Source organism: Neofelis nebulosa, chromosome 10, assembly GCF_028018385.1.
Source record: "Neofelis nebulosa isolate mNeoNeb1 chromosome 10, mNeoNeb1.pri, whole genome shotgun sequence".
NCBI lineage: Eukaryota > Metazoa > Chordata > Mammalia > Carnivora > Felidae > Neofelis > Neofelis nebulosa.
The window spans coordinates 19674244-19690962 of NC_080791.1; the positions used below are offsets into that span (position 1 = coordinate 19674244).

Sequence of the window (16719 nt, forward strand, 5' to 3'; positions counted from 1 at the left end):
CCTCCCCCTCCCCTTCCACTTCCCACTTTCCCTGTCCTTCTCCTTCCTCCTTTCATCTTCCCCTTTCTCTTCTTCTTCCCACTCAGTCCTCTCCCTCTCCCCTCCCAGGCCCGAGAGAGCCTGAGGTCCCTGAAGTCACTATTTCAGTCCTGGAGAGCACGGTAGGTCTTCACTGTGGCCACTTGGCCACCTGCTGGGAACTTGGTCTCCAGTGGCCACGACAATCCTCTGGATTTTGTAGGGTCTTTCGGAAGGAAAACCTTTTATCTGGGCCTACAGGGCTTGGCCTTCTGGTTCATTAATACCATCCATCAGTTGGCCCAATTTCCATTATTAACCCATCTACAACCGCAGGAACCACATGAAAGTTGACACGGCCCGATCTGGTATCTGGAGGCCCAGCTGGCTCTATGTGCAAGTCATGGAGAAGACCGGGGCCTGGGGAGCGACTCCCCGGAACCCACGCACAGGGGCGGCCCTCTTTGGTTCGAATCCGCCGCCTTGGCCGCACCGGGACGCGGCAGCCCGCGCCCGGCCCGGAGCAGCCTCGGGCGGCGCTGTGGCTTTAAGAGAGGGGCGGGGCCCCGGTGCTGGCAAGGCAGGGCCGGCCCACCGGGCTCCTTTTTCCTTTTTGATCCATTCAAAAATTACTCATTGCAAATTCCCGGACTGCTGGGAGCGGAGAAGGAAGGGGGCGGAGGAGAGAGGGCTGCTGCGGGCGCCGCGCTGGGGGGCACCCAGGGGCCCGAGCAGTTGACGGCTGGTCCGGCCCCAGCAGCCCGCGGGCCGCTCCGGCTCCGGTGGCCTCACCAGGAAGCGTCAGTCTCGACTCTGGGGAAGCTCCGAGCGCCGCCCCCGCCGCCGCCGCCGCCGCCGCCGCCGCCGCCGCCTCCCGCCCGGCGCCGGGTCCCCGAGCCCCCTCCCCTGCTCCCTCCCGGACGCTCGGGCTCGGGCGCCTTCCCCGGCGATGGCTGGCCGCTGAGCCATGGCTCAGTACGGCCACCCCGGCCCGCTCGGCATGGCTGCGAGAGAGGAGCTGTACAGCAAAGTCACCCCGCGGAGGAGCCGCCAGCAGCGCCCGGGCACCATCAAGCATGGATCGGCGCTGGACGTGCTGCTCTCCATGGGCTTCCCCAGAGCCCGCGCGTAAGTGGCGGGGCTCGCGCCCCTCGCGCCCCACGCGGCCGGCCCTCGGCTTCGCTCCGGCTCGCCTCCCCGCGCCTGCCGGACGGGCGGCGCGCTTCCCCGCTGCCCACCACCTGCTGGGGCAGCACGGGCGCGCGGGCGGCCCGGGACTCGGCCCCTCCCGGCGCGGGAGCGGGCGGGGGCGCCTGCTTGCGGCGCCCAAGGTGAGGCACGCCTACGGGGTCGGCTCCCAGGTGCCGTGCCCCGCGGCCGGCCCCCGCGGTGGGATGAGCCCGTCCGTGGCGGGCTCCCCGAGGTCTGCAGCGCCGGGCCCCCGGGGAGGCGGGGCCCCGCCGAGGATCCCATCCCGAACGCTGGGCTGGCTTAGGATCCTCCGGTGGCTGGGAGAAGGCGAAGGCACCGGCGGGGCGGAGGGGCCGGCGCTCTTAACTGCGGTGCCTTCCAGCTCCGGATGTCGCTCTCCGGGTCGGTCTCCCTGCGGAGTAGGAGGAGCGGGGACGTGGGTGTTGCTGCGTGTTCATTGATAGGGAGGATGGAATAGGAAGGAGAAGCGATTCCTCCTGGGGACCCGGGTTCTCGTCAGTGGTGACGGCAGCGCGGAAATCTGTGGGTGCCTGAGAGTAAGGAGGGGAGCTGTCCTCCCTCATCCTTCTTCCCCTTGGAGGGTGGGGTAGGGAAGGGCCGAGGGAGCGCAGGTGGCTGTCCCTGCAGTCCGCCGGGAAGAGGCCCGGCCAGTTGCTTGCACGAGGCGGCAGCAGCAGCAGGGGCCTTAAGCCTGTCAACTAAGACCGTGGGGCTGGAACCCTGCCTAGGAGGAGGCCAAGGCCGGGTGGCCGGGCCAGGCGCCTTCTCCCTTGGTTAATTTCTGGAGGGCAGATTTCTTAGGTGGGGACCCAAGGCCTGCCATCCTGTGGAGGCGCTGCTTCTTTGAATGACATCACCTAAACGGGAGAGTTGGGCAAACTTTATCGGAAAGGGCCAAGTTAAGGGGAAAAAAAAATTTTCTTCCCCCTTTTCTTCAGTTGGGAAGTCTAGATTACCCTTCCCCAGCCCCTGGGCGGATCTTGCTTCCTCTGTTCTTTACTAACTTGGCTGCAATCTGGTAACCAAAGCAGACCCCTGGTTTTATCGTTCCACCCCGCCCCGCTGGGACTGGTTGGAGTGAGTGGCCTTGGAAACTCAGGAGGCGGACTCAGGTGTTTGCCCGGGGTTGACTTCCAAAGCGGAGGGACTCCGCTTCCCGATGCCAGAGTTACAGGGAGAAAGTGTGGTGGGTTCTGCAGGGCTGCGTCAGGCGTGGATGTTATGTTGCCACTTAGGTCCTTACTATGGGTGATGTGTGTGCCTCCCTCTCCTTAAGCACCGGAAGTAGGGGCTGGAAAATCAGCCGGGCAATGCTGCACAATGAGCGCCGTCTTGGGCATCTGCCTTTTTGGAAGCTAGGCCAGCAGTAAGGACCTAAATTGCTTAGTTAAGGCAAGAAATGCTTAACTGCACTCACTCAGACTGTCCTGTTGGCTCTTCAAACCCACTTGCCAGCGGTGTCTTTTCTCCTGCACTGGGTCCAGGAGGCCTTGCCCACGTCCTGACAGATGAGGATGATGGTCTAATTGCGGCTGGCCGAATTCCTGAGATCTCCTAATAGCTAGCATTTATTGAGTACTTACTGTGTACTGCTCTAAGCCCTTGAAGTAACCACCTATCCTTCCAGCGACGCGATGAGAAAGGTAATTCGTACGCCTGTTTTGCACATCCGGAGACAGGTTTACAGAAGTTACGTAACTTGCTTAAAGTCACAACAGTAAGCAATAAAGCTTGCCTGCAAACCCGGAGTATGTCTGCTTGACCTCACATCCAGAGCCAGTGTGTAATGCCTTAATGCGGGTAAAACGCTTAGGGCAGTGCCTGGAGCCTAGTGGGTAATTATTAAATGTCAGCTCCTGTATTCGTTTCTGTGGCTGCTATAACAAATAACCACAAATTGGCAGGCTGGAGCCAACAGAAATTGATTTCCTCCTAGTTCTGGAGGCGAGAAGCCCTAAATCTGTGTCACTGGCTGCAATCAAAGTATCAGCAGGGCCGTGCCTCCTCTGGAAGGTTCCAGGGGAGAATCCATCCCTTGCCTCACCCAAGCCTTTGTGGCCGCTGGCAGGTTTTGGCTTGTGGGTGCATCACTCTCATCTCTGCCTGCGCGGCCACATCGCCGTTCTTTGTGGCTCGAGTCTCCCTCTGCCCCTTTCCCATAAGGACCTTGTGATTACTTTTAGGGCCCCTCCAGGTAATTCAGGATAGCCTTCCCATCTCAGGATCCTTAATCACATCCGCAAAAGCTTTTTTTTTTTTAATTTTTTTTTTTTTTTTTTAATTTTTACCATCAGGCAATGTTTACAGTTCCGGGGATGCAGACTTGTCTATCTTTTGGGGAGCCATTCTTCAGCCGATCACAGCTATTATTATTATTATGACTAGCACTGCCTGCCTCTCTTTGCTGAAAGGGGGGCCGAGTGGGTCCTCATGAGGCAGCCTGGGCTGGAAGGAGGTTGGCTTTGCCACTCTGTCTCCCCATCAGATTCCCTGCCTGGGGGGTGGGGTGGGGGCAGAGCCCATGGCTGTCACCTGACCTGGTTTTACTCTCCCTAGGCTGCCAGGCCAGGCCAAGAAGAAAGAGAGCTGGGGCATCGGGCTTAGCTTCTGAGAAGCCTCTTTCTCGGGCCTTAAGGCTGGAGGCAGCAGCACGGTGACATCGCAAGCAGGAGGGAGAAGTGATGGTTTCCTGGGCTCTGGGAGACTTGGCTGTGATGCCTCAGGAAGGGATGAGACCAGTGTCTGGAACGCGGCCCTTTGGAGAGAATGGTGGTGGCCCAGGCCGACAGCTCTGGTTTCCCTGTGGGTGTCCCTGGGTCTGCTGTCTTGCAGCAGCAGAAAGGGACCTTCCACGGAGCTCTGGGTGGGTGGGCAGAGAGCTCAGGCCAGCAAGGCCCAGGTCCTATTCCAGCCTGTGCTGTGGTCTTGGGCAAGTCACTTAACTCCTCAGGGCCTCACTGGCTCCCTCTGGGGGGAACAGGATTCATTAGCGGATGCTTATTAGGTGTCCATAAGGGAGAGGAGTGCTGAGCCAGCAGGGTGACCTCAGGGTATGTTCCTTCTAGCTCATCACTTCCCTGGAGCTGCGCTAGGATTTTTCCATCCCACCCTATTACCTTCGGTCCATCGACACTGCTGTAGAAAGACCTGCCAAATGGAGGATTAAGAAGTAGCGATTTTTCCGGTGTCTGTGCGTGTGTGTGTGTGTGTGTGTGTGTGTGTGTGTGAGAGAGAGAGAGAGAGAGAGAGAGAGAGAGCTGGCACAAGGTAAGGAGGTGTTAGGAAGGCCTCAGGAAGGAAGACTTTAAGGGGCCAGAATGGCCAGTCACTTCCTTTTTTTTCTTTTCCTTTTTCTTTTTCCTTTTCCTTTCTATGCCTATTAGCTCTTCTAAAAGTTTCTGTTCCAGAAGTTCTAAAAATAAAGGTCCAGCTTGGTCAAGGCTAGAGCAGGTTTAGTGGGAAGGAAAGAGAAGAGCCTGCCCAGCCAAGGAGGAGGGTGCCTAGGGGTCAGGAGAGAAGGGGGGACAGGCGCTCTGATGGGGTTTGTTGCTTTGCTACTTGATTTCATACCATCCCCTCCTGGCCTCTGTGGTTGGTGGGGGGTGGGGAAGGTGGGGCTCTTATCTCTTATCTCTTCTGCAGCTTGAGGCCAACTGTGGGAGCTTCACCAAACCATTGAATTTGAGGAGTCTTTGCTGATCCAACGCTGACCTTTTGTTTTGTTTTGTTTTAGTTGGGTTTGTTTGAGGCTGCCGGTGGCTAGAAGTCTGTCTCTAGCAAATGACTCTAATGTTTGCTAAGGATGGAAAGATACAGTCTTGCAAAAGGATGGGGTGGGGCGGGGTGGTGGGGGGGCAGGGGATCCGGGGCCCATGTGCGGGTCCCGCTTCTGACACAGAAAGCTTTTAGGTTTTCCATTTTCCTCAATATCCCGATCAGCTTCCGGGCACAGCAACACCTAGCCTGTGTAACTCACGGGGCTTTGTGAAGACACAACGCGTCACGGGCAGGAAAGGATCTCGAATTCGTTAAAAATATAATGTGGACGCCAGACAGATAGGACTATGGTATTGTTGTGTTGGGTTGGAAGAAACGGAGGTAAGGTGCTTGCTGGTTGAGGTCTCCAGTGAAGATGGTCATGTGCCGTTAGGTCGACCTTTTTTCCTATGAAGCATATTTGAACGATGCCTAGTTGAAGAGCAGGACGGTAGAAGAAGGAACTTTCCTTGGGACGGTAAGCTGCATTCGCTCTGCCTCGCTGCGCAAAGAGAAAACACCCTCAGAGCTGGCTGTGCGTGCAACTGAGAGGCACCTTGCAGAGCCCATGAATTAAAGTATCCAGTTTCTCTGGCCTTCTCTAGCTTACCTGGTGGTTGACCTTAGATCCTCTGAAAGTGCTTGGTTAACTCAGCATCCCTGAGTTGTGGCCACTTCTGGGCAGGGACCCTGGGGAGAGAGAGAAGACAAACCCCGACCCACCTGGGGGTGAAAGGATCTTTCTTATAGGTGGGCGGGGCAAAGAATTCTCGAAGCTACCCGGCTAGACCGCGCGTTCATCCGACACTCCTCTACGTCTGTGTGTTATTTTGCAGTTGAAAAAATTACTCTCACGGGCACCAAATTGCCCTCTTGATTGGCACGGCAGTCTTGTGAGGTAAAGCACATGATTAAAGGCTCGTTTGTTCTATTTATTTATGTATGTATGTATGTATGTATGTATGTATTTTAGAGAGAGAGAACAGAGTACAAGCGGGGGAGGGGCAGAGAGAGGGAGGCGCAATCCGAAGCAGGCTCCAGGCTCTGAGCTGTCAGCACAGAGCCCGACACGGGGCTCGAACTCAACCACCCTGCGATCAAGAGTCAAACGCTTCACCGACCGAGCCCCTCAGGTGGCCTCAAAGGGAGGGGACTTCGACACACATTTTTATTTTTAATTTTATTGAGGTAAAATTTATGTACCTGAAGTGAAATCTATCGAAGGATTGATCAGCTTTGACATATGAACACCCCCGTGGAATCACCGCGGTAAGACACAGCACTTGCCTGTCACCCCTGAAAGTTCCCTTGCGCCCCTTTGCAGTCAGTTTCTTCTCCACCCTATCCCTGGGGAACTGGTCTGCTTTCTGGCACTGCAGATTAGCTTGCATTTTCTAGACCTGCATGGACACAGAATCCTACAGTGTATATACTCTTATGCCTGCCTGGCTTCTCCCCTTCAGCCTCATATTTTTGAGATTCTTCCGTGATGTCGCGTGAATCAGTAGTTCATCTCCTGTTGTCGCTGGTAGGTCTTGAGGGCTTTGAATTTGCTGCTAACGTAATTATAACCCCTTGGGTCCCACTTTCTGTGGAAGTTCCGCGACGCCCTAATAATATTACCTTAGATTTTTCGACCACCTTAGAGATGACCGGGCAGCTTTATATACATAATCACTCTCAAGTCTCAGACATTGGATGGTTTCATGAGAAAACTGAGGTTCAGGAGATTCAGTGCCACAAAGAGCGAAGAGCACCATGCTTCGGGACTCTGTCCCCTGGTTTTTGTCACCACCTGCCCCCTGCCCTCCGCTGCCTCAAACTCTGGCTGCTTTTCACGCGGTGGGCACTAATTCTCAGAGCTAAAGGCTTGCCTTTTCAGAGAAGCAATAAACCTAGGGAGTCCCGGGTCCCCTGCCATCTCCACTCTGGCCGGTGACACTGGTGGTGGAGGTGTCAGCGTCCCCCTGATCCCAGCAGGCACCCGACGCGTGTGTGCTTGTGACAGGGCGCCCCTCTACTTGGGCAGCCGGGAACTGGACAGACCCCATCATCATCTGCCTCCCACACCGACGTGTCAACCGTGGCCGTTCAGACAGCCGGGAGACCTGGGGGCCGGCCGTCCAGCGTGCAATGCTTCCGTCTCCTCGTCTGTAAAATGTTGACAATGACATACGTACCTTGAAGGGCTGTTGGAAAGGCTGAGGGTGCCATTCCGTGCCAACAGTCCCGGCGCATGTGGCATTCAGTGAGCCTTGGGTGCAGACACAGGCGTCACGGCCACTCCAGCGGTGATCTTATCCTGCACGGCTCCTTTGTTGCCCCCGCGCTTCATCTCCTCGCGCCTCACTGAGCCGTGGGCCTAAAGAAGTGAGCCGGGGGTAGAGCCTATGCCATTCCTCGGTACTCGGGTTCTGTTCCCCCTGCACCTCTGTCCGTGGAGCGCCCTGAGGGGTGCCAGGCGGAGTAGAAGCAGATGTGGAGCAGAGCCAGTGCTGCCCGAGCTGCTGACTATCATAAATGGCCCGGGTTGGGGATTTGTAGGAGTGCCATATGGTTGGCTTCTGATTCGTCTCAAATGGAATCAGACTGTAGCCCTGGAGAGAGGGGCGGAGAAAAGCTCATTCAAGAACGGTTTCTCTGCACTGTGATGGGCACAGTCCCGGCGGAACTGGGTGGCCTCTGGAGAGCGAGACGCTTGTGGTCCCCACCGGGACCGACAGCTCTTGTCTTCTTCATTGGACGAATTTCTCGGGGGGCACTGGGTGTCACCCAGAGGCTTATGGGAGAATGTCCCTGGAGGGTGGGTGCATGGGTGTGGCAGACCTTCTGTCAGGCGCTCAGGGTCATGTGATAGGAGGGCTCCTGTCTTGTGGGTCCCTCTGGCCAACAGCCCCCCCCGTTTGCCTGGCGACTTTGCAGGCGTGTTCCTTGCCACCTACTGTTTATGGGGAGGAGGCCTATTAACGAATGACTCAGACGAACATCCAGAAATCGCCTGAGCTCTTACTATGTGCGCAGCATCCTAGTAAACTCCGCGCGGTTCTCAGGAGGGGAAGATGAATGCCAAGTTTCACCACCTGGCCCTCTGAAGTCGGCTGTCAGAGGCAGCCTGGAACTCTCTCTAGCTGACTGTCATCCTCCACAGTGACCCTCCTGTGCATCCTTGTGGGCCCGGGTGATAGTCTGAAGGCTCTGTACTCCGCTCACACCCCACTGGTAGCCCAGTGGTAGCATAAAGCAAACTCAGTTTACCTTTCTGTCAGACCCTGGCTTTGCACTCTTGCTCCGCTCTCATTTTTTGGCCATGTGGCTTCACACCCAGCCTTTTCCTTCTCCGCGCCTCAGACTTGCCACCTGCAAAAGGGGTCGAAGTCAACCACATCTCAGGCGTTCTGGTGACGCGAGGGTGACACGGACAGGTGTCTCTGGACAGCACGAGGATGTTTTCACCGCCTCTTGTGTGCTTGTCTGTTCCAGAGCATTTGGCTTCTCCGTGTCTGTTTTATTTTTTCCGGTGCTTTGCCGTCAAATTCTTCTCTTCTCCCTTCAGAGAAAACGGTTCAGGACTGACAACTGAAATTCTGGAGAGTAAACAAACGGGAAGAAAGAATGATAGGAGGTAATTACAACGAGCGGGGAGGGGGGCGTCATTTAAGTAGTACACAATAGTGTAATTTTCAAATTGGCACATGATGTGCTCTCTTGCAAAAACACAAGGAAAGTGCTGGTTAACTGAGAGAGGAGGTAGGTGCCTGGAGCCCAGCCCCTGGGGGAAACAAATTGCGCACGGGCACCTTTTTAATCAAAGGGACATCTCCCCTTCTGGAAGTCACCAGCTGTTGGTGTAACAACAGTTCCCGTTGTGTTCGGCTGCCCCAGTGGAAGCGTGAACACTCTTGTACATAAAGCAGCCGTGGCAATGAACCCCGCCAGGGACGAGGGCCGTCGCCACCCACAGCGGGAAGCTGAAAGGAACACCACCAGAGCAGCTCACAGCAGCCCGGAAAATGCCAAGGGGACGCGGACAGCACAGATGGCCAGAGGCAGCCGAACGGTTCAGACTTCTCTTCGGGTTTTGTTGGATAAACCTTCTCTCGGAATCAGGTAGCCGGCTTGTTTAGAATCCCGCTTCCGTGTTGGCTGTGCCCCGTTCCAAAATATTTATAGTGAGCCTTCCCTCTCCAAATGTTCGGTCTCTTATCTCGGGTAGGAAACGCTTACAGGGCAGGGAAGAAATGTGCCTCCAATGGCTGCTCATGTATCCGGTCTATTTAAACACAGACAAACACACTCAGACCCGTACGGAGCAGCCGGAATTCTGAACCAGTGGTGTCTCGTGCGTCGGACCGTAACCATCCTGTCCTTGAATCGACGGCGGGTACCCGTCATTTCTTTGCTTTCTGCCTAAGCAGATCGCACCCACCCTGGAGAACTAGTTCAATCACAAATACGTCTGGCGTCTCTTCCCTGGCCTGTCCCTTCCCTGCCCTCCCGGCCTCCCTTCTTCTCTCCTCTCTCTTTTCTTTTCTGGTCCCTTCTCCCTCCAGCCTTATTGAACTTTACTCTCTGCGAGGCAAGCAGGGAAGAGAAGGGCACGATGCCTACTTTACCCGGCCTCTTAACGAATGAAATCCTGAAGAACAAGACAGGGGAAAGGAAAGCCCGGACAAATACCATACGGTTTTACCTATAGGTGGAATCTAAAAAACAAATGAATCAACAAACCAACAAAAGGCAGAAACAGGCCCCCAAACACAGAAACTGACGAAACTGATGGTTGCCGAAGGTGGGGGAGTGGGCAACACGGGTGAAGGGGAGAGGGAGATCTAGGCGTCCAGGTAGGGAATGAATAAGTCACAGGAATGAAGGGCCCAGCATAGGGAGTACGTCAGTGGTACCGTAATAGAGTTTTCTGGTGACTGACGGTAGCCACACTTGCCGTGAGCACAGCGTTACATATCGTCTTGCCAAATCACTATGCTGTACACCCGAAATGAATACAACAGCATCGTGTGTCAACTCTACTTCAACAAAACTTAAAAAAAAAACAAACAAAAAAACAGCGTAACATTGCAGGTGTTACCTCCATCAAGTGTTTCGTAATGCCCGTTAAAAAGAATTTTTTTTTTTTTTTAGTTTTTTTTAAGTTAAAAAAAAAAAATGCTTATTTTCTTTTTGAGAGGTGGGGGAGGAGCAGAGAGAGAGAGGCACAGAGGATCCGAAGCGGGCTTTGTGCCGACAGCAGAGAGCCCGACGCGGGGCTCGAACTCCCGAACCGAGCGATCGTGACCTGAGCCGAAGTCGGAGGCTTGACGGACTGAGCCACCCGGGCGCCCCAGTGCCAATTTTGGTTTTTAAATGTATATGCACTTTATTACGTATTTATGGGCAACTATGATAACCTGTGATAACAGGAGTCGGGAGTACAGAGGATCATTATATATAACCTCTGCCCTCAAGGAACTGGCAGTCTAGTGCGGAAGATAGAAAATTATGATAAAATGTGGTCCATGCGCTGCAAGAGATAGATGCAGTGTGTATGTGAGAGGAAGAGGGTGCTGTAACCAGACAGGAAGCCCTGAGGTAAACTCAAGGTGTGCACAGAATGGCCGCAGCACCCTTCGGTGTGAGAGGGGGGGAGTTTGGGAAGATGAGTAGACCGTTTGAATGATCTCATATTGTACCACAAGGGAAGATAAGATTTTAATTTAAACTTGAGTTTCTTGACTCACTCTGCTCATGACTCTCCCGTCTTCTCCCCCGCTGTCACTATCTAGCTTGGAAAGAGAAGGAGACATTTTGGCTACCAAAAGACACGGCTGGCCCACAGCTGGGCCTGAGTTGAGGTTGGATGTTATTTCATTCGCTCTTCCACTGGCATTTTACTGAGTGCCTCCTGTATGCCAGGAACTTGTTAGGGATGTGACGGTTGTCTTTCTTCTCCAAGAGCTCAGCCTTCCTCGAGAGAGAAAGACGTGGAAACACTAATTGTGATAGAGCAATATGATTAGTGCTGTGGTTGAGATTTGAAATAAGCCCTGTGGGACCACAGAAAAAAACAATTAGTGTAACTGAAGAAGGTTTTGAGGAAAGCAGAGGAGGTGATCATTAAGGCAGACCTTAAGTAATGAGTAGAGATTTTTCTGGGCATGAGGAGAGGACGCATTTCAGTCAGAGGGAACAGCTGGACTTCAGAGCAAGGCACCCCGGGGCTGGGATTGGTGGGAAGGAGACAGAGAAGTAGTGAGAGGTGAGGTGGAAAAATGCGCTGGGGCCGGAGGTTGTGGGAAATAAAGTCTTAAAGCGAGAAGGCGGTGGAAAGAATGGAACAGAGCAGAGCAGCACTACACATGGAATCCAGTTTGGAAGGTGCCTGTAATGGTCCCAGTGGACGATTAGTAGGACTCGGATTGAGATTACAAGAGCCAGATTCTAGAGATATTTTTAAAATGGAATCGACAGGATTTATGATCCATTGGATGCGAGGAGGAGGGGCAGCGGAAAGGTAGCCCAAGATTTTGAGCTTGGCAAATCGGAAAGGTGGAAACATTACCAACCAACTTAGGACACACAGAAGGTTGGGTGACCCAGAGGATGCGATGATGTACTCTGGGACACGTTAGAGGTGCTGTGAACACATAGATCAGGAAAGAGGGATCTGGAGCTCCGAGGGGAGGTCGGGCTGGGAACTGATGGGAGCAGAAGGCAGGTGTAAAGAACAGGCAGAGAGCAAAGAAAAGGAAAGGAGCCAACCCCCAAGGATAGAATTGCGGGGACCAGCTGGTGGGTAGGGAAGAAAGAAGGTGAAGCAGGCTAAGAGGAATGGTTCAAGAGGCAGGAAAAGAACGAGATGACAGGTGTCCTGGAAGAGGACAGGGGAGAAGAGAATTTCATGAAAAAGATCGAGGTCCACAAAATGTTCCATTCCCTCTGCACTTCCAAAGTGAGTAAAGTTGTGGGTTGTGGAGGAGGTGTTCCCAGACGAAGATTCCAAAGCTCCTGTGTGGGGTTTCTGGCAATCCTCTCCAGCATCCCCAGACTTCCTGAGGATCAGACCCCTGGGATGCCGCCCTGCTCTCTGAGAACTCTTTCCTCGGACGGCTGGAGTCCTCTTTCTGCAATTGAGGCTGCTGACTGGGATCTAACCGTGAATGGACAGATGATCTGGAATCTCTGATGTAAGAATCATCTCCCCTTTGGATTCCCCCACCACTAGAGATTTCACCTGCTCCCCCATCCATATCTCAGAACCCTGCCTCCACCCATCCATATCGGAACTCACCTGTCCTCACTGGAAACCAGGCCAAGGTCACCTGATTCTCCTTGCTGGAGTGACCCTTCATTCATTTCCGTCTTTCCCGGTGGTTACTGCCTGCCCGCCAATGCCCTAAGGACTGTGGCTAAAGCAGTGAGAAACCTTCTCAGTTCCTCCTCTCTTTGGTCTCCGGATGGTGAGATCTCAGCCTGCCATGCGCTCAGCTCATTTTCTGTAATTTCCTCTCTCCAGTAAGCACCTGTTACTACCATCTCTGCATCAGAAATCGCTCTTCAAGGAAGGCTGGGGATCTGTGCTCCGTCTGTAAGACATCAAGACTCTTGAGGTGGTTGGTGGTCAGGGACTGGAGCAGCCTCCGTGTCCCCAAGAGAAGGTGTTGTCCAGTCTCCTAAGTCATGGCAAGCTGGTTCGCACACATGGGTCTGCCTGCCCTCCCCTACAACCCGGAGACGAGCGGGGATGTGGGGCCCCTGAACGGGTGACGGCTTTATTGGGTGCTCAGGAAGGAAATGCTGGAGGAAAGAAGAGGGAGAGGGAACCAAGAGAAGATCTTGAAATGGGGGCACCTGAATCAAGGTTGGAGAGAGTGCTTTTACTCCAAAGAAAAGGAAGTTATAGTTTACATAGTAGGTTTTACGTTGAATTTCTCAGAGTCGGTAGGCATGGACGACGTAGAGAACAGAATATATAGTTTTAAGTTTCGGTGGTTTGGCGAGCGGTGGTTCTTCGTGGGTCGCCAAAGAATGTGAAAATGAACAGCGTCGTGAACACAATACTTTGTGAAAGCTACAGATAACAGAAGGTGTAGGTAGACACAGGTGTTCAAGAGACGTTCGTTAGTTTTGACCTCCCAGACTGTGCCTAGTATTTAACCGCGTGATGGTAATCTCTTGCTCCTGGCTGGAGAGTCCCGTATGATGGATGGTAGGGTTTGCTTTGGGGCGAAGAAGTTCAATGTGTAGTGAGAATTGCCGGTGAACCTTCTCCAGCCCAACTTCCTCTTTTTACGTAAAAGTAAAATGAGACAAACAAATGAAGTGACTTTTTCAAGACCAACAGCTGGTCTATGACAGAAGTGGACCATAGGCCTCCTGACTCCCAGGCCAGAACAGTTTCTTTTTTATATACATCAGGCGACTTCCCTGAGTCCAGGCTCTGCCGCCAAGAGGGAGATTTCTAACAAGGCTTTTCACCTCCATTTCCTGGAGGAATGGACTGGGCTAGTGCCTTGATCAACCCTTTCATACAGGTTCTCTGCCCTTTCTTTCCCTTTGCTCCCCTCCTTCTGCCTGCCATGTGCTTACATCTCAGCCTCTGGAAGAGGGAGCTAATTTGTCTCTGGCCAGTTGGAATGGTCACCTCTAGGACCCTTAGGTGTCTCGGCCACCCATCCTGGAAGGTAAGAACAAATACTGCCTTCTGCTCTGGGGGGAAGGAAGGCCGGCTTTAGAGACAAAAAGACTAGCTTCAGATTCTGGATCTGTCACTTTCTGAAGATGTGTGTTTACTTTTTTAATTTTTTTTTTTTAACATTTATTCATTTTTGAGAGACAGAGTGTGAGTGGGGAAGGGGCAGAGAGCGAGGGAGACACAGAATCCCAAGCAGGCTCCAGGCTCCGAGCTGTCAGCACAGAGCTCATCGCAGGGCTCGAACTCATGGACTGTGGGATCGTGGCCTGAGCTGAAGTCGGACACTTAGCAGACTGAGCCACCCAGGTGTCCCTGAGGATGTGGTTTTGATCAAGTATTTTGATAGGTTGGATGAATCAAAATGAGGCAATGTGTATACACACTTATACATGTGTAATGAAAATGTAATGAAAAATGACAAAAAGTCATGCACACATGATGTGATAGTACTTATCAGTGGTTGGGTCCTGGGACTTTGAGGCTCTTCCAGAAAGTCTGTGAACTGTTGGTTTTGTGTGACGTCTGGTAGGCTGTTCTAGTCTTCCTTGAGCAAGCTCCAATGTTTCAGAGAGGCAAACTCTGAGCAAGGAACGTGCGTGAGCAGCCACACGAGAGGCCAGTTCCATCAAAGTGAACACTTCCTTCTGGATGCTTAAATTTTCACTGCACCCCCTTTTGGGAAGTAGGGATGTGAGTCATAATGAGTTAGCCAAGGGGCTTTTGTGAACGACAAGACGTTTTGTGAAACACAGTACATGTGACCAAAGCCACGTGTAGTATAATTTCCCATTGCTTCTGTCGCGGATTGGGGGACTTAAAACAACACGAATTCATTCTCTTACAGTCAGGAGATCAGAAGTCCGAAATGGGTATTATGGGCTAACACCAAGATGTCCGCAGCGCTGTGCTGTCCCTCTCGGAGGGGACTGGCTCCCTTGACTTTTCCAGCTTCCAGAGCCTGCCTGCATTCCCTGGCTCATGGCCCCTTCTTCCACCAACAGAATGACCATACCCACTTCTGCTTCCATCTGTCTCTTCCTCTCCTGCCTCCCTCTAGAAAGACCTAAGGACCACATCGCTCCAGCCCAAGATGCTTAACTTAGGCACATCTGCAAAGTCCCTTTTGCCTGGTAAGGGAACATATTCATAGGTTCAGAGGATTAGGACGTGGGCGTCTTTGGGGACCATTGTCCTGTCTGCCACGACATGTGTGTTACACACTTGGTCTGCCTGTCCTCTTAGTTCGTGATGTTTGGCACAGAATGGGGGTCTAGCAGGCGCTCCTCATTTGCCTTTCCGGTTGCTAACTCATCTGCTGTCTTGTCAACCCTCGTCATTCCAACGGGAGCCTTGAATGCTCCTCGCTAACCTTCGCTGAGCGCCTACTGTGTGCCAGGCAGTATTTTAAAACTTTACGTGTACATAGTTTTGTTTATGCCACATACCAGCCTTATGAGATAGGAACTGTTATTACCCCCATTTTATAGATGAGAGAACTGAGGCCCAGCAATTTGTAAGTGGCCCAAGACCACACAGCTAGTAAGTGGTAGATCCAAGATACAAACTCCAGGCAGTCAGACTCCCAGGTCTGAGTTCCTAACCCACACCCACCGCGTTGATGTGTGGCTGTGCTTCGCAAAGCGTGACGAGTAGAAGGAAGCAAACTTGAGGTCCGGAGAAATGATGTGACGGCCTTAGATTACACAGAACTGGGGTCACTGGTTTAATCTGTTACTGCGCTCAAATAATTGCAATGTGGTTGGCCGTCTACTGATGTTGTACGGAGTTACAGTGACATTATCACTCTTGCTGAAAGGGTGTGTGCGTGCGTGCGTGCGTGTGTGTGTGTGTGCGCACTACCCATCTCAGCTCCGGACTTTGAGAAGACAGGCACAGGATTGTACTGAAGAATTTACAGAACACCACGTTCCCTGCCGGCCACTTCTCCGGCCTCCACAATAGAAACAGGAAGGATGCTGTTCCCGTGGCCTCCATGAGGGGCTCTTCGGGCAGAGAACATAATGGTTTGCCTGGTCCTCGTTTGAATGAGCGAATACACGCGAAATGGTGCAGAGCCTGACTCATCAGTAAACGGTAGATGTGGTGGTTCAGATCAGTAGCTCTGGAATCACAGCATCGCGTGGGGCACAGGAGGGGACTCTGGGTATAAGTTAATGAGCCACTGTAAATCTTCGGTGAGTTTCTAAGTTCGCTTCCCAACGTCTTTAAGACCTGGGGCCTAGGGCTAATTCCAGTAGCATTCGGTTGATCGGATACACGTTTGGGGGGGGGGGCGGGGGGCAGGGCAATGAGGGGGGGGTGGTGCTGGTCGAGGCACGTGGAGTGGTTCTTCTCAGTGCTGGACCCTGACCACACCACTGCTGCCTTCGGCCCGCTTACAAGTACACAGAGTGGCTCTCCTTATCAGGAAAACTCCTTGGCACGTCAGCGGTGTGGTGATGATGACAGGGGCCCCCGGGGGAGTCCGCTTTTAGGTAGGTCTTCAAAATCAACACATCATCACGATGAGCCCCGTAGGGACCTCGGACCTCGCTCAGACCTTCGGCACCTTCGCGCGTCAGGATTGAGGAGAACATTGGAAGTTCTTCTCTTCCTCCAAATGTAAGGTCACGGCCTCTCAACTGTGAGGCTGAACGGACCGCGGCCATACATGCCCCTCTGCCGTCTGGTTGCTTCAGACGCCACGGACCCCTGGGTGTCACTTCATCCACCAAACCGTGGCGGGGGGGGGGGGGTGACAAATGTGTTTGTGTTGTTATTATGGCCTGCGGCTGCCAGCCCTGAGGCGGGCCAGCGGAGGAGGAGGAGGGACGCCAGGGAAACCACTCGAACAAGATGGCCTGTATCATGCGCGATTGGTGAAGGCTTTCAAATGGGAGGACTCTCAGGGGACCTTGCAGCAACAAGGAGGGTTGCTGTTCCCTCGGCAGCTGGCTCCGAAAGATGTGGAAGATAAGGGGGCGAGTCTCGTTTGAATTTCTTTTTAATTTCTCCCGTCCGTCTCTCGCATGGTGGGGATCTGA

The 16719-nt window shown here is 53.4% G+C and overlaps 1 protein-coding gene across 5 annotated transcripts in view; it reads left to right on the plus strand.

Moving 5' to 3' along the window:
• Positions 1-627: 627 nt before the first annotated feature.
• UBASH3B (ubiquitin associated and SH3 domain containing B) overlaps positions 628-16719 on the plus strand; it is a 145968-nt gene continuing 129876 nt past the window's right edge. For 2 of the 5 annotated variants that reach the window (XM_058687085.1, XM_058687086.1), the window contains exon 1: positions 628-1146. In XM_058687085.1, coding sequence (XP_058543068.1) covers positions 986-1146 — 161 coding nt within the window. In that variant the 5' untranslated portion in view covers positions 628-985. The remainder of the gene's footprint in view (positions 1147-16719) is intronic. The other 3 variants (XM_058687089.1, XM_058687084.1, XM_058687087.1) reach the window with 3 other exon arrangements.